Consider the following 23,279-nt stretch of genomic DNA (forward strand, 5'->3'; position numbering starts at 1 on the left):
CAGCATGGATGAGCCTCAGGGGCCTTGTGCCAAGTGAATGGATAAATGATGTATGATTCCACTTAGGTGAGGTATTTAGAGCAGACAATCCTTAGTGCCTTTTTTTTTTTCCTTACTTTTTGAGAGTCCGCACAAGCAGGGGAGGGGCAGGGAGAGGGGGACAGAGGATCCCAAGCAACCTTTGTGCTGACAGGTAGACAGCAGCAAGCCCAATGTGGGGCCCGAACTCAGGAACCATGAGATCGTGGCTATAACTGAAGTCGGGCACTTAACCGACTGAGCCGCCCAGGTGCCCCTTACCTTTCATAAACCAAGAGAATTTGTTGGCCTCTGTCTTAATTTTTGAAACTGGATTAATTTAAAGATTGGACTGGCCTCATTGCGTTAAGCCGTAGAAGAGCGTGTTTGGGAGAGGGATTGTCCCGCTGGATTATTGGACAGAAAGTAGCAGACAGTACTTGTTAGTTTGTGTGCGGTCGGACTGCTGGTTTCTGCCCTTTTGTCCTGTTACCGTAAAGACTTTAGCTAATAAATCTGGCTCCATCTCACTTCTTGGAAGGAATTTCGACAGCTGTCAAAAAGGTCTAAGCTGCCTTCTGGGAAAGGAGAGCGTTTTGGGTCGGGGAGGGGAGACTGGAGTTCAGCCCGCCGCGGAGGGGAAGAGTGCATTCTGGATTCGCCGCCCCTTACCTGCCGTCACCAGGTTGTTTTGTTTTGGGGTATGTGTTTTAAAAAGACGAATTCTCTCCAGGGGCAGAGACGGAGTAAAGTAAGGCAACGCTTGTGGGTATTGCTTTTCCCACTTTTTCCCACCGGTATGCTCTTTTTTAAATAACTGGTAAGAGATGGCAGTTTTACCATTCGTGACATTTGGTACATTCACAGCTGTCACCGCTGTCAAGTTCCAGAACGTTTTCACCATCCCAGAAGGAAATCCTGTACCCATTAGTCGGTATTCTTTTTTTTAATGTATGTAGTTTTAATGTTTATTGTCGAGATAGAGCGGGGGAGGGGCAGAGAGAGAGCGAGACAGAAGATCCAAACAGGCTCTGCGTTGAGACCGCAGCCCGATGCGGGGCTCCTCGAACTCCTGAATCGTGAGATCGTGACCTGAGCCGACGTCAGACGCTTAACTGACTGAGCCTCCCAGGTGCCCCTAGTGACTGTTCTTTCAAAGCTTAATTGTTCAGAAAACTTTGGAGACGTACACTCTTCAGATATTTGGGGTTGAGAGGTAGTAGAAACGGTGTCCTTTGAAATCCTAGAATGTAATCATCGTAATAAAAATGACGTTCATCAAATTCAAATCCAGATGTTAGATTCAGTGTTAATAAACGTTCTGGCTCATCCACGATTTGCAGGAAAATGGCTTGAAGGGACCATTCGGATCACGTTACATTCTGCCGTGCAGCGCGTGTGTCCGAAAACCTCCAGTTTGGGGTTTATTTGCATGTGTTTTTTTTTGTTTTGGTTTTTTTTCAAGCACAACGTGGAAGTTCTTGGAATCCTTTCCGATGACGTAGAAACTGATTCTGTAGCCCCAGGTGAAAACCTCAAAATCCGACTGAAAGGAATTGAAGAGGAAGAGATTCTCCCAGGATTCATCCTTTGTGACCCTAATAATCTTTGTCATTCTGGACGCACATTTGATGCCCAGGTAGACTAGTCATTGTAATTGCCTTAGCGGTCTTCACCCTCCATGTCCAATTAGAATGTAAATGCTCTTTGCCTGATCACTGGTGACCCTCCATCGTGTGTAGCAGGGGAATGAGATAGGGGAGGTCATACATACATATCACGGCCACCGCGATGTGTCACACACACCCGGTCTTCAAGAGGTGGTATTCTTCGGAAGTTCCTTTTTAGTTTTGGTCACCTGTTGGTAAGAAGTATTACGACTTAACATTTTGCTCAGAGCGTCTTTCCCTTGAGGAGACCACAGCCACCTTGGAAATGAGGCTGTGTCTGTTTCTTCAGAGTAAGTCCCCTTCCAGACACGAAGACACAGGGTGTCCGTGTTCTTAGCTACGTGACCTCCCCACAGGGATGATGGAGCACGACTGGCGTAGCTCACAGAATTTTCGAGTTCTGTCACGAGCTCCTGTGACTAGGCAGGATAGGTTTTGATGCTGGGTACGGGGCTGTTTACTTCTGCTGGGCCTTAGTCATTGCGAATTGGATAAAACTGTGAAGTTCACAGCTGGAACAAAACAAATGAGAACCAGCTGTAGTGCCAGTGAGTTCCTTCACTCCTCGGGGAGGAGATGGCTTGGAGAGACAGGCTTCTTAGGGCAGTCTGCCTGCTGGGTTTCTAAAGTCGGGCTGTGGCCTAGAAGATGGGCAGGGGAAGCATCTCCGCGGTCACGCTTGGATGTCAGGCCACTTGACCCAGCACTTCTAACTCAAAAATAAGTTCAGTTGGTGTCCTGCCGAGATGGTGAGTTCCACGTTCCGGTGGTACGAAGTGGCTCTGCGGGACGGTCAGGTCTGTTTCACCCCAGGGATAAAGATGTGCATTGTTTTGTTTGACAGATAGTGATCATAGAGCACAAGTCCATCATCTGCCCGGGCTATAACGCGGTGCTGCACATTCACACCTGCATTGAGGAAGTCGAAATAACAGTGAGTCGCGATTCTTTGGTCATTAAGAGCACCGGGGGCTTTGTTGGTGTATGGGTTCGGAGACCGTCTCATCTCGATCATTTTGGATCGGCACCAGTGAGGCACTCGTATCTGCACTCCTTGTCTTAAAGGTTCTTTCACTCGGCACCGTTGTGATCTCCTCCTTTTTCTTGGACAGGCCTTAATTTGCTTGGTAGACAAAAAATCAGGAGAGAAAAGTAAGACCCGACCCCGTTTCGTGAAACAAGATCAAGTATGCATCGCTCGCTTAAGGACGGCGGGAACCATCTGCCTTGAGACCTTCAAAGACTTCCCTCAGATGGGGCGCTTTACCTTAAGGGATGAGGGTAAGAGTACCGCACGCATCACGAGTTTGTAGAAAACTTGGGTGCGTGTTTTGTGACAGATTCCTGTAACGTTTTATGAGCGGAGGGAATTGAACAGCAGACCGAATCGGCCGTGCATTTTAGCAGTATATGCTGTAGTTGTAAGAATCTTAATTTTGATCTCTTGCAAGGAGTGGGCTTTGAGAGTTGGTTTATTTACTAAACAAGACGTTCTCTGAGGAAATCCTTTGTACCGTGAGTGATTAAAGCCCATCCTGGAGGGCTTAACCCTGGAAGGCACATTTTTTGCCATACGAGCCTCTGCGGTAAAACCTTGTCATTTCTGTGGTCAGAAGACATTTGAAGATCAAGTCTGATAAAACATTCACTACATGCATATGTGGGGGGGATAAAAGGGATACAGAAGCTGATGGTCTTTTAGCACCTAATTTTTACAGAGGTTTAGTAGCGTTTTTATGTGAGTGTTGGTGTCCTTCTGCCTACTTCCCAGTGAATCTGAACAACTGTGCTTTTCCTGTCTTGTGGCCGTGGAAGTCTTTGGTAGCATGAAAACACAGCGGCTCTTAGTAAATGGCTCCCTGTGGCTTATTAGTATTTCTGACTTAGGTAACTAAGTTTAAGACGGTGGAAAACCTTACATAAAACACTGTGGCTCAGCTGAGATACAGAATCGGCAGCTCAGTTAGTCCCGGTTCTGTTCGACAGAAAACGATGTGTCTCCTGCGTGTCAGCAGCTGTGCAGAGCACGGGGAACACAATGTGTCCAGTTCCTAAACCTTCCTTCAGACCTTCCTTCAGAGAAATCTGTACGGAGACTGGCTCCATTTTATTTTAAAGTCTGTATCTGGTACTAGTGAAGCTGGTCACTGGGTTTGTCCTGTTCACATAACAAAATGAGAACCTTAGTTGCCGGTTAGAACCTGATAAAAATCAGTCGGCCAGGAGAAAGTAACCTAGCAAAAGTGTTTAACCCCAGAGTTACTTGTTTTCCTAAGGAGGTGCTTGGCTTTTAGGTTCTTCACGTGACCTGATGGGATTCGAACCTCTTAAAATAGGACTGAGAACCCCTCTTAACAGCTTTATTGAGAGAATTTATATACGTTGAAATTGACTTGTTTTCAGTGTACAATTTCATGAATTTTTGTGGGTTTACAGGGTGTACAGTCATGACCACATTCTGATTTTGGAATATTCACAACATCTTAAAAAAAACAAAAACAGCCCTTACACCTGTTTACGGTCGCTTGGTATTCCTCTTCCCGGCCAACCACAAATCTTCCCCTCTCTGCCTTTTTTGGACATGCCATATAAACAGAACCATACACTTTGTGGTCTTCAGTATCTAGTTTATTTTGCTTGGCACGTTTTTGAGGTTCGGCTCCGTTAGGACACGTATGTAATTCATTCCTTTTTATTGCCAAATACTATGCCGTGGTACAGGCGCTCCACAGTGTACTGGTCCACACACGGGTTTGTGATAACAGGAAATGTAGTTTCTTTTCGGCTCCCCCCACCCTCCAAAGATCCACTTACTGAGACGACCTGATGAGAAATCACACCTTTGGTGGTAAAGCCAGTCAGTAATTTGCACTATGAAAAATAGTTTTATGTTTTACAGTAATCAGCTTTAATACCTCACATAGCTTTGCTGTTAACTACTGAAAAGGGTTTTTGTTTGTGTTTCTTTAAATTTCATTTCTAGGTAAAACCATTGCAATTGGAAAAGTTCTGAAACTGGTTCCAGAGAAAGACTAAGCATTTTCTTGATGACCCTGCACAGTACTGTGAGGAAAATTGACTGCAAAAGCCTACTTCACACCGCCTTCTCTCATTTTCTGCCCATTGACAAACTTCTCCCCATATTTTGCAAAGACGAAATTCACAGCAAAAGTCCACATAATGTCAGCTTTCTCATATTGAGAGCTCTGCTATGCCACTGTTGAATTTTCCCCCAGGTTTTTTTTCCCCTCCCCTCCCAAACTCTGCTTCCTTGGACAGATTTGGCAATAGCTTTGTAAGTGATGTGGACATAATTGCCTACAATAATGAAAACTTACCGGAATTTTTTTATTTTTCATCTTCCCCTTAGACCTACTTAGTCTTTTTCCCCCAGGCAGATCATTCTGAGTGTGCGAGTGTGTGTGCACATGTTACAGAGACAACTACCATGTTAATAAAATATTCAATTTGAAATCCTTTTCGGTATTTGAATTGCTTTTGAATAATATTTTTTATCTGGATGTAACACTGTTGCATTAGCTTTTTAACTTACCAAGTAACTGAGTACATTTTATTGCTTGGACTTTTCTAAACTCCTTCCCCTATCCACTACTTTAAATGAGGCATTTACAAACGATGTTCGTGTTTGTATTAAAGGAAAGAACTCGTTGGACCCCTCCTTTTGATGGCTAATGCATACATACAGTTAAACGCCTTTATGCGACGGTGACGCTGCTTTCGTAGGTCTGTCCCTTACGTTCTGCCAGTTTGTATTTTAACACGACTTCTTAAACACAGTAAGTTGTCTTAAAGTTAAAGAACAGCATACTGTCGTTTTTATAAGTAAAGCATAATGAAATTGTACCCCTACGGAAAATTCCATTCACTCGTTAAATTAGCGGAATTTGCAATAAAGACAGCATGTTGAGACCTGGCAAAAAATGCCTCCTTTAGTATTTATAAGAGCTGCATGCATCTAGTATGAAAACCCGTATCAGTCGCAAGTGCCACTTCTACGAACGACACCGTTTACTATCTGTGTCGGTAATTTTAAAGGCTGGATGATCCTTGCTGGCGAAAGCTGCATCTCGTCCAGCAACTAAATGAACACCTATTTAGAGCCACCCGAATCTGCACGGATGGAAGTTAGCAGTGATCAGTGGAATCAAGCACAGTATCGACATTTTTCTATTATTTGAAACTGTTTTCTTAAATAGAAAGCTGAAATTTGCTAACCTGTAATTTGGAAGAGCCACACTGGAGCATTGTGGGGGTTTTTAGATGGAAGGCTGACTTTCGACTGCAGCTGTCGTGAATTTGAAATTTTTAACGAGAGTAAGTGGGAAATGGAAGAGCCGCTTTCTGCGTTTCCTGGGAAGCCCCTCACCCCCCAGCCAACGCCCTTGATTTTCAGTGTTGCCGTTTGTCAAAGACCTGACCTCTTTTAGACTGTGGTTTATCTCGAAATAAGATACTTTGTAATTGTGTATTTAATGTAGTGTGCCCTGTAATCTTCCTCAGAAAAGAAAAGCCTAGTCAGACTGCATTTCCAGTCACAAAATATAAAACTTAATCTAATTCTGTTCTCTTAACTTTCGAATTACCATGCATTTCATGAACGAGGCTGTACCTTAGGGATGGAGCAAAGCTCTTGCCCTAAAGCTCCCTAGAACCATACTCGTGGCTATTAAAGTGCATGAAATTTAGCTAAATTTTACTATGTCTGCAAATCTCTGGGCTTTTATTTTTCGGGGAAATAGGGGAGGTCTAATCCGTACTTAACTTTTTTGTACTTCCAAGGTAATAGGAACAGAATAGCAGTTGCCTAGATTTTAATGAATCTTTAAACGCGTAAGAGTTGTTGAAATTATTTCCAAAACTAGATTTCCATTTTTAAACTGAACTCATTTTTGAAAACCAGTTCTGTTTGCTATTACAACATTTACACTTCTAGAATATCAGGCACACGTTGCCAAGACTCTGCCGCAAGACGAACGGATGCCGGCTGTGAAAGGCCTACGTCTCAAAAAGAAAAGATCACGAAGATAAGTCAAATGACGAAAGAAAGATCTCACCGGATTCGTTTTACATTTGTGCAAATAATCAGATGCTTTAAAAGAAACCTCGCTGTTTAATTTAACCACCACCTTACGTTCTGTGGGCTTTGAAGTTCTTCGGGAAGTGCGCGCGCGTCGAAGAGCGCTGATAGATTTTAAACTCCTGGTGACCCTGGCCGGTGACCTGGTTGGGGAAATGCAGCGTGTGAAGGGAGCTGGCCGTGGGCGATGCCGGGCCCTTCCAAAGCAGTTCGGATTCCTGTGCTGCCGTTCTGTTCTCTGCAAGCGCACGTGTGCTGCTGTGGCTGACGGTGCAAACGCAGGGTAGCTGACCGCAGACGAGGGTGATACAGACCGAAACAGTTTGTTCTCTGGCTTTGGCGTAGATACGTTAGAATCACAACTTTCTTTGCATCTCTTTGCATTCATGTTCTGGATACAACTTTCATGCTTGATTATTCATAGTTTTTTAAATTAATGAATTTAAGACAAGAAAGCTATCCTTGAAATGAACATCTTAAGTAACTGCCATTTTCCACCCTTGACTGCGGGAGAGGGGTAAATCTAGCATCTGTTTCTTGTCTTTAATTTGCCAAAAAGGACTTGTCCAGCGAAAGTCCACGTAAAACCAAACCCAAAGAGTCGGACTGAGCAGCTGTCGCCATACTCTCTGGTGACAGAGAGTAAAGTGTTCTTGAATAATGAAGCCCGTGCGTATTTCTTCGTTTGGAACTGAAAGTCTCGAAATCTGTGATACCTGGATATCAGACCTTTGTAAGTTGTGAAAATACAGGCGGTTCGCCATAACGAGTGGTAATTCACACTGGTCACGAGAACGGCTTTTCCGGGATGCAATGGACTTTGAAGGGGCTGATGCGCTTGGACCGTGACGGAAGTGCTGCGGGATATTTGGGGTCATACTTTCCATCAGATGTGGTTTTGCGACCCAAGAACAAGGCGAGCCTGCGCTCAAACGCTGCTTCCGTGATGAACTCTTGACAAAACCCCGCTAGACTCCCTGGCATCTTCGGGAACACTAGTCCCCGGCTGTCACCGCTCCGCGGTCTGTGAGGACGGTCCCACGGGGCAGCGTTTCAGCTGCCCTCCTTGCTGTCAGCCTTCCTCACGGCCCCGCCACTGCGTCCCTGGTGGCTTCGCTGCCTTGGGGAGGGACTTCAGGTAGTCGAGGGGCAGATCGTTCTTAGGACCGCTCTGACCATCCGGCGACTTTGAAACCTTTAAAACCCTTTGTGAATATTCTAGTTTGCTGCACTAGAGCGGACTGTTGAACGATCCGATGTTCTGGACAGGGTTGGCCTACCTTCTCAGAGAAACTGTGCTAGTAATCCTCTCACAGACATGCGTGAGGCAGACGGCAGTCAGCAGGATTTAGGGGACGATATTCTGTCTCCAAATGCCATGGCTTCTATTTCCTCCAGCTCCTTTCTCAGTGACCCTAGCACGATGCCGTCTAATACGTCCACGCTTTGTTTCTTCAGAGATCGCCGTGGCAGCCGCTTGGTAAATAAATAAATGTAATTTCACATGCACAACTCAGACGACTTCTTGGTAGGTTTCAATTTAGCCGTCAGTTGGTTAGATTAGATTTCCTAGTGAGTGGAATCGGAACTGTTTTTATTTGCCTCAAGACAGTTCAGTGGATTCCATTTGAACCAATTTACTGCCAGAATTCAGGTCAGGTAGGTTTGGTTCAACCTGTGATGGTTTGGGCTCTAGGGTACTGTTGACTTTTGGTATCCTAGAACATACTGAGACTTCCCTTCAGTCAATACGCTATTTCACATACCTCTAATCCAATGCTTCCTTGAAACAGTAATATGCTAGCCGAGCCAATTACTAAGGAATGTTCTCAGCGCCTGGAGGTTGGGGAGTGGACAGGAGAACCTGGTACGTTCTCCAGCGTCAGGGAAAAGCGGATAGGCACCACGTCCGATGAGGCGGAATTTTGCAAGCAGCCGTCGGAATGGGAACTGTCTTTTCTACCTTGCCACACACGCCACTGTGCCCTTTAAAACCTACCACTGGAAACCTCAGGTCTGTGGCCAGCCAAGGTGGAAGGACGTTTCGTGCTTCCCGAGGCTCCGCACGTCCCCCCGAGTCCCTGCTGCCTCCTTCCCGCTGCCCGGGGCTCCCGCGCTCCTCAGGGGACCATCCACATGCTTGAGGTGCACCTGCGCTCTGAGCCCAAGGTCTGCGTTTTAGGGACCCCCCCTGGGCTCTCAGAAATGGACCCCCCTGAGTTGACAAGTTTCTTCTGTTCTAAAGGAAATGGGGATCTCTCTCAGGCCAGGATTTAGCGACTAGGTTTTACTAAACAGCATAGGACAATACCTAGCTCTCATTTTTAAAAAAAAAAGCCAGAGAATTCAAGGGAACGGAGTAGTAGGTCTGCTGGGGTTTTTAACCTGATTCCAAAGCGTGGCAGAATGCTCTCTAGGTAGGAACGGTGGGAATCCAAGGTAGAGAGACCTTTTTCTTATGATTTGTAGCTACCTACTGTGCCTGACTTGATGCCTGTGTGAGGATTAAGCCCCTAGTCGCTCTTGCAATTATTCAAATGACTGAAGTTAAAAAAAGAAAAATTGCTTTTGTAATAACAATAAAGATTGTCATCTTCCCTTTTGAAGGATTTGTCTGTGTGTTTACAGTTGCCTATCCTGTCATACCCTGTGTGTTTCTGTCCCTTCTTCACATCGTTTCTTCCTGCCTCAGGGCCTGGAACTATCTAGCAGCAGATGTGGACGGGTCCCCTCAGCTCTTTGACGGAGGAACTTGCACATGTGTGGTCTGCTCGCACATGGTAAGCAAAGGCCTCTGTATGGCCCACGTGACTGAGTCTTAACAGCCATGTAGGAAGTCCGAGGTGCCTAATCATAAATATCACAGTACATGGTTTTTAAATGAACAGAGTTGGGGAGCCATCAGGGATTCCGTCACAAGTACGAACCTCTATGTTCAGGATGTTTAGTAACAATCAAGAAAGGAAGGGCCCAGAGAGAAGAAATTAATGGTAGAGAGGCAGTAAACACAGTGGTTCGGGGGACGGCAACAGTATGTTCCTGCATATTCCTTTGTCTCTGTGAGACCGAATGAGTTCTTGCTTAAACAATCTTAGGTGACAGGTTTTGGGAATCGGTCTGCAGTACAGGTGTTTGGCATGAATGAGTCTTAAAGGCTTGCTATTAAAGCTTGCTCTTAAAGGAGGGGTTCATATTAGGAAAGTTCTAACTAAGTGGCTTGTGAGTAACCACAGGGGTCAACACGTTTCTACTCTTCAGGGACAGGATCACCATCCCCGCACGGCAAACCCTGTGGCCTAAACGTGTCTGGGCATCCAACCACTCATGGGCACTGGACTGCAGCATGTAAAGACTGACCGGAGAGAATTCTAGATCTCCTGGCCCATGGAAGCGGTTTCAGAGACACCCGTTCTATTGATGCGTCTTAAAGCAGAGATAGAGCACCAATACCTTGGACTCGGTAGCTTTGTAGTGAAGAAGTAGAGAGATCTAGGATAAATGATGGCCAGGTTACAATAAAAGACGTTTAAAGTTTTCCGAATTTAAAAAGACCTGAAAAAACCCCACAAAACGGCAGTTTCTTTGACCGTGGGAAAAACCAGGTTCTGGAAGATACTTTCTCTTTAACCTCTATAGTGACAAGCTCATCTATTTTAAGTCTCTGACCATTTATGGCCATTGTGACCATACATGACGAATTTGGAAGGTCCTGTACTGCAGTGGTACGTGTTTTTGTTTCCTTACATTCATCCTGTAAATCCAGTCTAGAAAGTGAAATTTTTGTTACCATGAATATGTATTTCCTTTAAATTCTTTCTGAAGGCTCTTTGTGCCCAAATTCCTTGCATGAAATATTTTCCTGTTTTCTGCTAGAAATAGTTAAAACAAGGAAACAAAAACCTCGGAACTGACAAGTGTGCTGTTACTCAATTACTAATTTTTTATAAGACCGTATATATTTTTTTAAAGTAGGCTCCACACCCAACTGGGGGTTGGTCTCATGAACCAGAGATTAAGAGTGGCATGCTCTCCCGACTGAGCCAGCCAGGTACCCCATCAAGTACTATTTTTTATGATATGATCCTTCTGTTAAGGGTGCCTGGGTCGCTCAGTCAGTTGAGCATCTGACTCGATTTCAGCTCAGGTCCTGATCCCAGGGTCGTGGGATCAAGCTCCATGTTGGGCTCTGTGCTGAGCATGTATACTGCTGGGGATTCTGTCTCCCCTCTTCTGCCCCCTTCCCCCTCTCTTGCTCTAAGATAAAAAAAAAAAAATGAGGCAAGAACTTTTCCCCCTCTCACTGTGCACTGGGTCCCATTTAATGTTCGTTGCACATTTTCTTAACCCATCTTACCTTTGATCTCTTAAACGTTTCACTTCAGTGCCCAAATAAAGAAGCAGTAAAAGTAGTTCAAAGTTAATGATTTGAGTTTTAATTTTAAAGCATTTTTACGAAAAAAGTTTCTTTCTCTGGTTTAAGAGTGAGGCTACTGATTATCTAAGTCTACTGGTAAAAGTTTAGCTAGAGAGGGAATGGGAAAAATTACATATTTAACCTATTTTGCATTCTTTATTGTGTGATTATATTTATTTTTTTTTTTTTTAAATTTTTTTTTCAACGTTTTTTTATTTATTTTTGGGACAGAGAGAGACAGCATGAACGGGGGAGGGTCAGAGAGAGAGGGAGACACAGAATCGGAAACAGGCTCCAGGCTCCGAGCCATCAGCCCAGAGCCTGACGCGGGGCTCGAACTCACGGACCGCGAGATCGTGACCTGGCTGAAGTCGGACGCTTAACCGACTGCGCCACCCAGGCGCCCCAGTGTGATTATATTTAGATCGAGATTTACTATGGTGATTTAACCCCTTTTAATTGAAGTAGTCAAGTCTTTCTTTACATTTATTTTTGAGGCAGAGAGAGACTGTATGAGCAGGGGAGGGGAGAGACTGTATGAGCAGGGGAGGGGAGAGAGGGAGACACAGAATCTGAAGCAGGCTCCAGGCTGTAGGCTGTCAGCACAGAGCGCGACATGGGGCTCAAACCCACAAACTGCAAGATCATGACCTGAGCTGAAGTCAGATGCTTAACCGACTGAGCCACCTAGGTGCCCCGAAGTATTCAAGTATTTTGTGTTGGCTTGTAGATTTCACAAATTACTTACAATAAAAGCAATCTGTCCATTACCAAGCTTTGTTATTTCCCCGGGAAATACACTAAATTTTCGGAAAAAGAAATTTTTGAAAGAATTAGACTCTTAGGAGTTAATTACTATTTGTAAAGAAGGTCCAACAGACAGAACTTATGTACAAGAGGAATTTTTTATTAAGGTAAAATGTGTATACAGTGGAATATATATAACTTTACAATGAGTTTGTCCAGTCTATACAATATGTAGACACCCACATCAACACAGAGAACATTTCCATCACTGAAGTTCCTTTCAGCCCCCTTCCAGTTCGTTCCTCCTGCCAAGGGGGATCACTGTTCTGCCGTGTTAGTTTTGCCTGGTTTTGAACTCCACATAAATGGAAATCACGAGGCCCTCAACTGTCTTCTTAGAAGCAACATCATGTTTTAGAGATGAATCATGTTGTGTGTATCAGCAGTTTATTCCCTATTGCCGACCAACGTTTTATATTATGAATATCCCAGAATTTTTTATCCTTCCTTGAAAGGAGATTTAATTTTGTTTCCCAATTAAGATTCTGTCATGTTGGTTGCAAATACAGCCTTCTCTGAATTATCATTAGAAATGCAAATAAGTAAACCAGACAGAGAAGTTTCATCTTTTCTGTTTATCTGATTTTATTAAAGCTATTATCAAACACAGACAGACCATTTAGTATTCCTAAAAGGTGGTGAAATAACATGAGCTCCCTTCTGATCTCTCTGTCAATCTTTTAAAATGTTTATTTATTGTAGACCGAGCATAAGTGGAGGAGGGGCAGAGAAACAGGGAGGCACAAAATCTGAAGCAGGCTCTAGGCTCTGAGCTGTCAGTACAGAACCCGACTTCGGGCTAGAACTCACCAACCATGAGATCATGACCTGGGCCAAAGTCGGATGCTTAACGGACTGAGCCACCCAGGTGCCCCCGTGAATCATTTTTTAAATCACAATCCGGCAATTGAACAATCTTGTATGTATAGTTTTCTCCAAGGTACAGACAAGCCCTCAGCCTTGGAAATGCATTAGTTCCCTAACCTACCATTCTAGCCCCATCTCCCATCCCTCCCCTCTGCACGGCCCTTCTCCAGCCTCTTAATACCACCTGCAAACATCACTCTGCTCCTGTACCTGAATTCATGCCTTTCCTTTGGTCTAGAAATCTGGCTCGCAAACTTGAATTCAAACGACACATGTGACATCCCTAATGCTGCTCTCAGAATACCAGAAAACGCTGATACACGAGGCCTAACGTAACAACTCATAATACTGTGCTAAAACGAATTCCATCTTACACAACATTCTAGAATAGACAAATACGAGTGGGTATCAATGATTTAAGAACATTTCCTCTACAAGCTGATAACGGACAAAGTCACTATCAGGGACCAGCAGCAGAACATGCCTTCTTCCACCTTTGCAATATGGAAGGCGGGTTTTTTGGGAAGCAACAGACATGGAAAGCCCCCTACTCCCATTCTTTCATCTCTCAAAAATGCCCAAAGCTGGTTGCAAAAAGACTAAAACAATCCCGCACGTTCACCAAAACCTCCTAAATAAACTGTTTATTCACATGGGCAGTTTTTAAAAATGAGGCAGGGCATGAGGTAGCGGCACAGACAACCTCCAAAAAATAAGCATTCGGAGGGAAAGGCAACGTGCAGAACAAAGAATGGGTCTACGAGGCTACGATTTGTTTAAAAAAAAAAAAAAAAGGATTAAGTTTAAACCCATCATCCATGAAGAAGAAAAAGAAACAGTCGTTTCTAGACGTGCCTAGGAACATCCCCGCAAGGCTCCAGAAACAGGGAACAGCGGCCACCACTGGGGCTGCGGAGAGGCGGGGGACTCTACCTTCTGCGGCCGCGGGTGGTCCAGCCTGCACGCTTCCGCGTACCTGCGCTGACCTCCCGCCTTTCTGGGAGCCGAGGCCCAGGAGAGACCGGCGCTGGCTCACGACTCGCGCCCCCACCGCGCCGGACTCCCAAGGGGCGGCGGCGGCGGGGCAGGTGGGCGGCGGGCCAGGCCTCCTCCCCCAGTTCCAGGCGCTCGCTCGAGTCGCTCGGTACGGAATGAGAGCCAGGTGTCACCGAGGCCGCTCCCGCGCTTGACGACGGAGACTCGGACAGCCGGCGCAGCCGCCAAACGTCGCGGGTGCGACATCCCCGGGCCTGACCCCGCGCTCCCGGACGTGACATCAGGGCCCGGTCCCGCCCCCCAACTTCCGGCTGCGGGCCTGGGCTCGCGCGTGCGCACAGGGAGCCCTGCCGGTACCGCGCGAGCGTCTGCACGAGGTGGGAACGAAATGGAGGGTTCGGCTTCCACCCCACCCTCCTCCTCAACCGCGGCCTCAGCCACCGCTCCAGAGACCCCTGCCTCCCTGGATCAGCTGGACCAAGGGCAGGTGAGTGGTCCCGTGGGGAGGGGGGCTGGGAGGCGGGGGGCCAGGCCGGCCCCTGGCCCTCGCCGACGTCCCCGGAGCTTTGGGAAGAGGGTCGGCGTGTCGCGTCGCGCTCAGCCGGCCCGCTCCTCCTGCGCTCGGGGAGGCGCTCGCCGCCCCCAGCCCTGCGGCCTGGCCCTCCAGGTGGATGCAGGTACAGCCTGGGGTTCCGGCGTGAGATCCACCCGGCTCTGTTCCCCTACCCTTTGACTTTGGCAGATCGGGTAATTTTGCAAGCCTCCGTAACCTTGGGTTTAAAGAAAGTGTCTCTGCTGGTCTCGGTCAGGTCCCTGGCATAAAGTAATGGCCCCAGTATACGGTAGTTGCGTGTTGCCCTTTTCCTGGCATTGCCGCCTTCGCCATCCATTTCCCAGGAAGCATGTTCCCACCTGGCGCGATAGTCGCCTTAACGTGGAAGAAAGAGGCTCTTTTCTGTAGACGGGTGCTGAGTGGATCCTTAGGTGGTTTCTGATGAGTCTGACATTCCTCTGATCCCAAATTGCAGGATCCTGATAGAGATGGTTATGGAGGTTGCCCATTAAAATAGAATTTGAGGAGGAAAAAAAAAAAAAGGAAAAATAGACGCTAGGAGGGGGCAAATGCTAAATCATAAATCAGATTGCCAATGAATTTGTTCGTGTATCTCCACGTTGCAGATAAGAAAGGCAGTGGAAGCTCTGTTGGCACATTCCAAGTCCAGGAAAAACGCGAATGGATTGCTTCTGAATGAGAATGAAAATTTCTTTTTAATGGTGGTGTTATGGAAGATTCCAAGTAAAGAACTGAGGGTCAGATTGTAAGTTCTGATTTTCTGCCTTTGCCTGTTACTGGCTTGGTCGTTCTGCGTGTCTGTAACCATCGCCCTTTTGTTTCTAGTGGACATTTTGCAAATTCAAAATAAAAATATGAATTGAAATGTGTAATTGTGCCTTAAAAAAAAAAAGAATTCACACATGCTTAAATTGTCTAAAAATGTCACCAGTTTTCTGGGGATTGATGCACAGTTCTGTTGAATCTGAAACCTGGGTTTAGAATAAATTAATACAGCTTTTGTATTTGTATACATTCTGTTATCTTTCCATGTCATATTAGTTTCAAGCTAAACTCCTGAGGTCCCCGATTCGCTCCTACATGCAGAGATGGTTACAGACTTGGCAGTGAGCTCCTTCTGGAAAACAAATCTATGGTGATCACACATTCTTCTTGGTCTAGGACTTTTAGGTCAGAGATCCCTTCTCTGCAGAGTTGCCAGACTTAGCAAATAAAAATAGAAGTAATTTTTTTGTATAAGTAGGTCCCATGTAATATTTGGGACATAATTATACTAAAATATATATATATATATGTATATAACATGTCCTGTGTTCTCTCTGGCACCCCTGCCTCTGTGGGGTCCTTTTGTCTCCTGTCAAAAAAAAAAACATAAGTTTTCTGGTCCTTGTTGGTTTGTTCAGCCTTTTTTTTTTTTTTTTTTTTTTTTTTAAAGTTTATTTCAGGGGAAGGGCAGAGAGGGAGAGAGAATCCCAAGCAGGCTCCCGTGCTGAGGTCGACAAGGGGCTCAATCTCACGAATCATGAGATCAGGACCTGAGCTGAGATCAAAAGTCAGTTGCTCAACCGACTGAGCCACCCAGGCGCCCCTTCTATTCAGCTCTTAAGGGTTTATGGAATCCAGGGTTTTCTGTAGGGTGAAGTTCTGAAGCAGAACTATCCTCATGAAACCAGGTTGTTCACATTTTAGAACACATGCATTTGTAGCATCGTATAAAATAATGATAACTGCGTGTGCGCTGTCTTGGGTATCTTTGATTATATGTTAAGTGTGGTTATATCTCAAATATTAATTGATATTTTGGATGCTGGGTATTTGTGATGATTTACTTGAATCTTAAATCTGTCCAGACTGCTGAAAACTAGATGTATTTTTAAATGTTCTTGTTAGAGTATTTGCTTAGACAGCATGAATGAAGTTTGTTGAAGTGACTGAATTTATTGTGTATTCTAGGAGTAGAAACGTATATTTTGTCTGTCATAATGCTTTATCCCTCACTTCCTTCTCATGTATTTTGCAGGTCCTTGCCTCATGGTATTCGATCAGATTTAACAGATATTTGTTTACTTACCAAGGACGAACCCAATTTAACTCCTGAAAAGACAGAACGGTTTTACAAGAAGCTTTTGAACAAACATGGAATTAAAACCATTTCTCAGGTCAGGAGTGGTTAATATTTTCAGGGCAATGAAAAGATCTGATTCCCTCTTTTGACTGAAGTGCTAGATCGTATATTCCTGCACTACCTTATAATCTAGTATTTCTTTCCTAGGGATTTTAGTTTTTGTTTTTTTTAGTTTTTAAGGATTTTGTTCTTCAGCAATCTCTGTACCCAACGTGGGGCTTGAACCTATAACCCCGAGATCAGGAGTTGCCCGCTTCACTGACTGAGCCGGCCAGGTGCCCCTGGGAATTTAAGTTTTAGTTTAATTTTTTCTTTTCGGTTCTCACTGGCTTTGGTAGGACGGCTTCATCTTCTCTGTGATGGATGAGCTGTTGAGGTTTCTTGACCCCAGAGCTCACAGGTACAGCAGCACCTTTATTATCTTGAAGGCTTCACAGAAGACTTCTCCGTTAGGTCACTGTCGTGGCTTGTAGTCACCGGTGTCCTTTCTTGACGTGGGTCCCAGCCCATTTGTGCCTCCATCGGTGAGCCCAGCTCCCGGCACGTCGCGGGTTCTCGCCGCAGGTTTACTGAACTGTGTGGCTCTAGGACGATTTAAGATCCAGACCCAAGTTACCGCTTGAGTGTTTCTTCTTCTTGTTCAAGTCCCTAACTTTTGGGGTTTTTCCTCTTCCTTATGTTTCTAGATCATCCCTCTGCGAACTTTAAAGAAGGAATACAAACCCTATGAAGCCAAGCTTCGCCTGCTGGGCAGCTTTGACTTCTTCCTCACTGATGCGAGAATCCGACGGCTCCTGCCGTCCCACCTGGGGAGACACTTCTATCACAGAAAGAAGTAGGTTGCTTCGCAGTGGCCGCGTCTGAGCCCCGTGGACGTCATCCGTGTGCGTGCACTGTGCTCCAAGCGCCTGCCTGTCGTTACAGGGTTCCCGTTCCTGTAAACCTTCTGGCCAAGAATTTATCCAAGGAGATCAACACCTGTATAGGCGGGACTGTCTTGAACATCTCAAAAAGTGGTTCTTGCAGGTAGGGAAGAGGTGTTCGCGTGTGCCTGTTTAGTCTCCTGTTCACTCAGTAATAATTTTGTAAGCTGTTTCTTACGAGATCGTGTGAATGAAAACCAGATCCTTCTATTAAAACTAAAGTCTATCCCTACCAAGCATGTAGGCTCTGGAAGCAGCTGCCCCTTAGAGCTTTCCACAGTGATGTAAATGGTCTCTATCAGTGTTCTCTATATAGGACTGAGGGTATACAGAATATATATATAGAGAGAATCACAAGCAGGCCTCGCACTGACAGCACAGAGCCCAATACTGAGCTCATACTCCTGAACCGTGAGCTCATGAACTGAAATCCAGAGTCAGAGGCTTAACTGACTGAGCCACCCAGGCGCGCCCCCCCCCCCCTTTTAAAAATGTTTATTTATTTTTATTTTTAGAAGTATTTAGTTTTTGAGAGAGAGTGAGCGAGCGCCCATGCACACAAGCCGGGAAGGGTCAGACCGAGGGGGAGAGAGAATCCCAAGCAGCCTCTGCACTGTCAGTGCAGAGCCGGACACGGGGCTCGAACTCACGAACTGTGAGATCATGACCTGAGCCCAAGCCAAAAGTCAGACGCTTAACTGACTGAGCCACCCAGGTGACCTTAAAAAAACATTTGTTTATTCATTTTGAGAGCATGCCCGTGTGCGCACAAGCATGGGGCAGGGCAGAGAGAGAGAGCAAGAGAGAGAATCTAAAATCTGTTGAAACCCTAAAGATTATAATGTTTCTACCTTACATTTCTTTTTAGGATTGTGTATTTAGATTTCTCATATACCTGCCTGTGCTGCATTTTGAAAAACAAAAAATTTTTTTCACGTATTTTTCTAATGTTCATTTATTATTGAGAGAGTGAGAGAGAGAGCACACAAGCAGGGAGGGACAGAGAGAGGGAGAGGGGGGCGGGGGGAGGAATCCGAAGCAGGCTCCAGGCGCTGAGCTGTCAGCACACAGCCCGACACGGGGCCCGAACTCAAGGACTGTGAGATCATGACCTGAGTCCAAGTCGGACACTTAACCGACTGAGCCACCCAGGCTCCCCGAGAAACAAATCACTATTATTGCTCAAACAGATTGTTCTTAAAAACCTTCTTGTCTGCCGCCGTGTTACGTTTCAGTACCATCCGCGTTGGTCACACGGGAATGGAGGTCCAGCACATCGTCGATAACATCATCGCGGTCACGAAGAGGCTTTCCCAGAAGCTGCCAGAGGTGCGGTTTTAACAGGTGCAGCAGTCGCTGGTTCGCGCAGGAGAAACGGGACGTGGACCGACAGTGTCGTTCTTGTCTCTGTTGCAGAAGTGGGAGAGCGTGAAGCTCCTGTATGTGAAAACCGAGAGGTCTGCTTCGCTTCCCATCTTTTCCTCGTTTGTCAGCTGTCAGGGCGAAGCCAAAGGAGTGCGCACTCCTAGTCAGAAGAAGAAGGTGAGTCGAACTTGAAACACCAGGTGGGCTTCCTCGCAGGCGTGATCGTGGCCCAAGGAGAGCGGGTTCCGTTCCTGCCTGACCTTCCGCGGTTTCCAGGGCTCGTGCTTTTAGGTGCCTTGTTCCCCCTTTCCTCCGAGATCACTTCATGGTGGTGTGAATGAAGTATATTGAGGTATGATGTAAATATCTTGTGTTCGTTGATCATTTTTGGTTTCCCTTGAGTGGGGTGAGTCAGCTCGGTAGGGGCCTGTGTAGTGGCAGGAGGAGCTGAAAGAAAACCAAAATCGAGCGTGTTAAGAACTTTCCCGTGGGCAGCATTGACGATTGCATGAGGCTAACAGATACCCGTCAGTTTGGGTCTGTAGGCTTTTAGTGCTATCGGTAGAACGAGAGAAAATTATTTTGCTATTTTTGCTCTGTTTTGGACCAGTCTCCTAGTTTGGTGACGCTTTTTTTTTTTTTTTTTTTTAAATGTTTATTTATGTTAGAGACCGCGTGAGCGGTGGAGGGCAGAGAGAGAGGGAGACACGGAATCTGAAGCAGGCTCTGGGCTCTGAGCTGTCAGCACAGAGCCCGACGCGGGGCTCAAACTCACAAACCATGAGATCATGACCTGAGCCAAAGTCAGATGCTTAACCGACTAAGCCACCCAGGCGCCTCCCACCTTTTTTTTTTTTTTTTTTTTTTTTTTTAAGCCATGTTAATCATGTTCAGTGGGTTTTTAATTTTGGTCTTTTAATTACACCCCCCCCACCTCCCGCTTCTGGAAGTTGTATGTTTGTTCTTTTTCACACTGGCTTTACTTCTTTTAATTTCCTGTTACCTGTCAGTCCTCCTGTTCACCTTAATTGTTGGAACATTTTAAGCACAGTTGCTTCACTGTCTGGTCATTCGAGTAGTGGAGATCCTGGTGTCCCAGCCTGTTCTCTGTGCCCTCTGGTTCCTTGTGGACTCGGTCATCTTTGACCATGTCGCGGTCGTCGCATTGGAAAATGATTTGTAGAACTAATTTGAGGTGTAGGGTGAAGATCTTTCTCTAGAAGATTTCCATTTAAGTGTCTGGGCCTTGGCCTGGGACTCCCTGAAGGCAGATCAAAGGCTTGAGATTCCCTGAGTGATTCGGAGCAAACCATGCCGAGAATCGCACTCCTCCACTTGTGTTCCTCTTCGCCCTGAGAGCATGACTCAGTGGGGTCCCAGCTCATTGTGGGGGGGGGTCCTCCTAGGACCCCTGCCTGGTGTGGACACTGGAGTTTGATTTCTTTCCACCCGCCCCACCCCCTGTTAAAACAAAAATTATTGATTAGCCAGTACTCACAGCAAAATTTGCTTCTGGACTCACTTACCCATGGGGTCCTTATTTTAGATGTCTCACAGGTAGTTGGTTCATTGATGCCTTTAAGAAAAAAAAATTTTTTTTTTAAGTATTTTATCCCACTTTTACTTGTTTTCATTGGGAGAATGACCCAAAATGAAAGACTGCCATTATCAGAAGCAGGACGCGTGAATTTTTTTGCCATCTGTCAGCACATTGATTTGAGGAGTTTGCAAAAATGTTGGAACTGTTGGCTAACATGGAATTTACACACTATTACGGGGGTCATTTAACAGTGGTCTGTGGTAAGGACAGTGGACCCCTGGTTCTATAAACTTCTTAATCTAACTGCTGCCCCAGTCTGAAGTAGGGAAAAATTATCAGTTTTTTTTCTTAAAACTGTTTTGAGTTGTAATTCACATCAGAATACTCTACAATTTAGGATAATTCTTTTTTTTTTTTTCCTTTTTAGCTTTTTTTTTTTTTTTTTTTTAATTTTTATTTGAGAGAGAGAAAGAGTGTGTGTGTGTGTATGTGTGTGTGTGTGTGTGCGCGTGCGCTCACAGGCCGAGGAGGGACAGAGAGAGGGGAAGAGAGAGCGGGAGAGAGAAGGAGGGAGGGAGGGATGGAGAGGGAGAACGAACCTTAAGCACAGTCCGCACAAAGCACAGAGCCCAATGCAGGGCTTGATCCCACAACCCTGGGATCACAACCTGAGCCGAATTCAAGAGTTGGACACTGAACCGACTGAGCCACCCAGGCATCCCTAGGATAATTCTTAACTCACCTATAAATCAGATCACCTTGCAGAAGCTCTGACTGCACACCTCATTGCTTCCAGTCCCCATATGTAGTTCTGTGAGTCAGAGCCAAGTGCCATTGAGGTTCCAGTGCTGGTGTTGTGGTTTGTTTGCTTAGAGTTGCCACAGATCAAGGCACTTTCCAGAAGCTTATGAATAATGAGAATTGCAAGTTCTAAGTCTATGCCATTTATTGACCAACAAGTGTATTCCCTACTAAAGTTAGGCTTGGAGTTTGGTGTGGCTTTTTTGTTACTGGGTTTTTTGTTTGGTGTTTTGGTAGGAATTAAAGAAAAAAGAAAAACAAAAAGAGTATCGTGAAAAACAAAAGGAGAAGAAAAGAAGCAAAAGGCTTACGAAGCGGGCCAGAAAGGCCTCGTCGGCCCCGAAGAAAGAGGAGGCAGGCTCTGGAACTGGCGGTGCTCCGGTGAAGGACCCCGCACCCCCGAAGGAGGCCCGAGCGTGTGGGAAGAAAGAGAGCAGGCGAGTAAAAGCCCAGAATAAAGTGCAGGACGAATCCGAAGAGGAGCTCCCTCAACTGGTACCAATAGAGAGGACTCCAGCGAAAGAAAACGGAGAGGTATTTCTCTTGGTGCTAGTGGCCGATGGCTTCAGTGCCCCCGTATGTCAGGCAGGCCCCGCTGAGCCATGCGTGTAAGAGGCATTGCAAGGACGGGGGCATTGTTTCTCCCTAGTGTATTTCCAGCAGAATCTGTCGTAGCAAAGATCCCGAGGTAATAGATGAAACATACCAGGTAGACCCAGAAGCCTGGGAGGGGCTTCCTTTGCCCTGTATTGGAGTGATGTGCAGTGAACACATTCCTCTGTGTATCTCGGATTCAGAGGAGGGGTGGTCATGTTAATAATTCTTGGACACACCGCCTGTGGTTTTCAAAAGCAGGCCGGGGCAGACATTTGGGCGGTGGTTCAGTTTCTGACAGTGAGTGCCGGATCACCACATGATTAATCTTTGGAAATGTACCGGGGCAAGGGCAAGCTTGGGTGCTGGGTCCTGCCTGGAAAACCTTTCAGACCTGGTGGAGACAGTCACTCTCGGAGTTCCATTGTCAGGGGCCGTTTTTCCCTGCACTTAACTCTTATTTTTCTTAGATGCAAAAACACGCCGCAGGAAAGAAGTCTCCGAAAAAGAGTCCCAGTCCCAGCACACCTCGTGGGAAGAAGAGAAAGGCCCTTCCCAGTTTCGAGACCCCGAAGGCTGCGGAGCCCAAGACCCCAGGGAGCAGCCCGGGCAAGAAGCCAAGAATCAAAGAAGAGGCGGGAAAAGAACAAAACTCTTCACTGGGCAAAAAAGACCCAAGACAGGTGACCAAAAAGCCAGGGGCCAAGTTCTTCACTACTCCTAGTAAGTCTGTGAAAAAAGCCCCCCACGCCCCCAAACAGTGGCCCAAAAAGTCCAGAGTGCCCCAGTCGACCTAAAAATCAGAGACTCAAGCAGAAGGAATCCTCCAGACTCCCTAAAGAGCTTTTTAAAAAATGCTTGGATCCCGCCCCTGCCCGGCGCAGTCTCCTCCAGGAGTGAGGCCCAGACTTACATACTTGTTAAAACCTCAGCAAGCAATTCTGACGGATGTTTGTGGGCGTGGGAAGGAGTAGTTGTGAAGGAGACCCATTTTTTAAGTTGCTTTTCCATGTGTTTCCTAATGTAACAGGGAAAATACAGTGCTTCTGTGTGGTTGCTTGTTATTAAAGTGTAACATTGGCTTCTGAGTAAACTCTTGGTGCTCCCTATCTTGTTGGTTTTCCTTGAATCCCTGCGATGTGACCCCTGTCCCCGTCTGCTGTCACCGTGGGTTTTGCCTAGGCTCCCTTACCCTAGTTTGTGCGAACCTTCCCAGCCCTTGTCCGCCGGCAGGGTGGGGCTCGCTGCCTGGCACTCACCTGTGCAACTTACAAGAAGCCCTCGGCGGGTTTCGGAATCAAATAGTCGACGTTGGTGGTAGTCGGCCCGGGCCGGGGCCGCCGAGGGGGCGTGCACTTGATGAGACCGGTTAACAGGGAGCCGTTTTCAGAGGCGCGGAGTTGAATCCCGCCTGCTAGAGACCAGAAATCCTTCTAGCTTTGCCGTCTTCCTCCAGACCCTTCCTCGGCCTGTGTGGATTCGCTCGC

At 46.2% G+C, this 23,279-nt stretch overlaps 2 protein-coding genes across 4 annotated transcripts in view; both read left to right on the top strand.

The window, feature by feature from the left end:
- The window catches only part of GSPT1 (G1 to S phase transition 1), a 38,703-nt gene extending 29,593 nt beyond the window's left edge, over positions 1 to 9,110 (top strand). For all 3 annotated transcript variants that reach the window (XM_042921235.1, XM_042921234.1, XM_042921233.1), the window contains exons 12-15: positions 1,484 to 1,657; positions 2,533 to 2,622; positions 2,801 to 2,969; positions 4,672 to 9,110. In XM_042921235.1, the coding sequence (XP_042777169.1) occupies positions 1,484 to 1,657; positions 2,533 to 2,622; positions 2,801 to 2,969; positions 4,672 to 4,724 (486 nt within the window). In that variant the 3' untranslated portion in view covers positions 4,725 to 9,110. The remainder of the gene's footprint in view (positions 1 to 1,483; positions 1,658 to 2,532; positions 2,623 to 2,800; positions 2,970 to 4,671) is intronic.
- A 5,085-nt stretch (positions 9,111 to 14,195) lies between these two features.
- RSL1D1 (ribosomal L1 domain containing 1) lies at positions 14,196 to 22,901 on the top strand. Its single transcript, XM_042922206.1, has 9 exons — positions 14,196 to 14,357; positions 15,050 to 15,189; positions 16,465 to 16,603; positions 17,256 to 17,404; positions 17,494 to 17,595; positions 18,728 to 18,821; positions 18,909 to 19,034; positions 21,436 to 21,732; positions 22,263 to 22,901. Exons 1-9 carry the CDS (start codon positions 14,259 to 14,261, stop codon positions 22,587 to 22,589), a joined length of 1,473 nt encoding a protein of 490 aa, XP_042778140.1. The 5' UTR covers positions 14,196 to 14,258; the 3' UTR covers positions 22,590 to 22,901.
- Positions 22,902 to 23,279: the final 378 nt, after the last annotated feature.

The sequence above is a fragment of the Panthera leo genome, chromosome E3 (assembly GCF_018350215.1).
Source record: "Panthera leo isolate Ple1 chromosome E3, P.leo_Ple1_pat1.1, whole genome shotgun sequence".
Classification (NCBI taxonomy): Eukaryota; Metazoa; Chordata; class Mammalia; order Carnivora; family Felidae; genus Panthera; species Panthera leo.

Coding starts and splice junctions, on each gene's coding strand:
- RSL1D1 (XM_042922206.1), top strand. CDS start 14,259: ATGGAGGGTTCGGCTTCCACCCCACCCTCCTCCTCAACCGCGGCCTCA. Junction 17,405..17,493: donor CACTTCTATCACAGAAAGAA/GTAGGTTGCTTC, acceptor CTGTCGTTACAG/GGTTCCCGTTCCTGTAAACC. Junction 21,733..22,262: donor CAGCGAAAGAAAACGGAGAG/GTATTTCTCTTG, acceptor TATTTTTCTTAG/ATGCAAAAACACGCCGCAGG.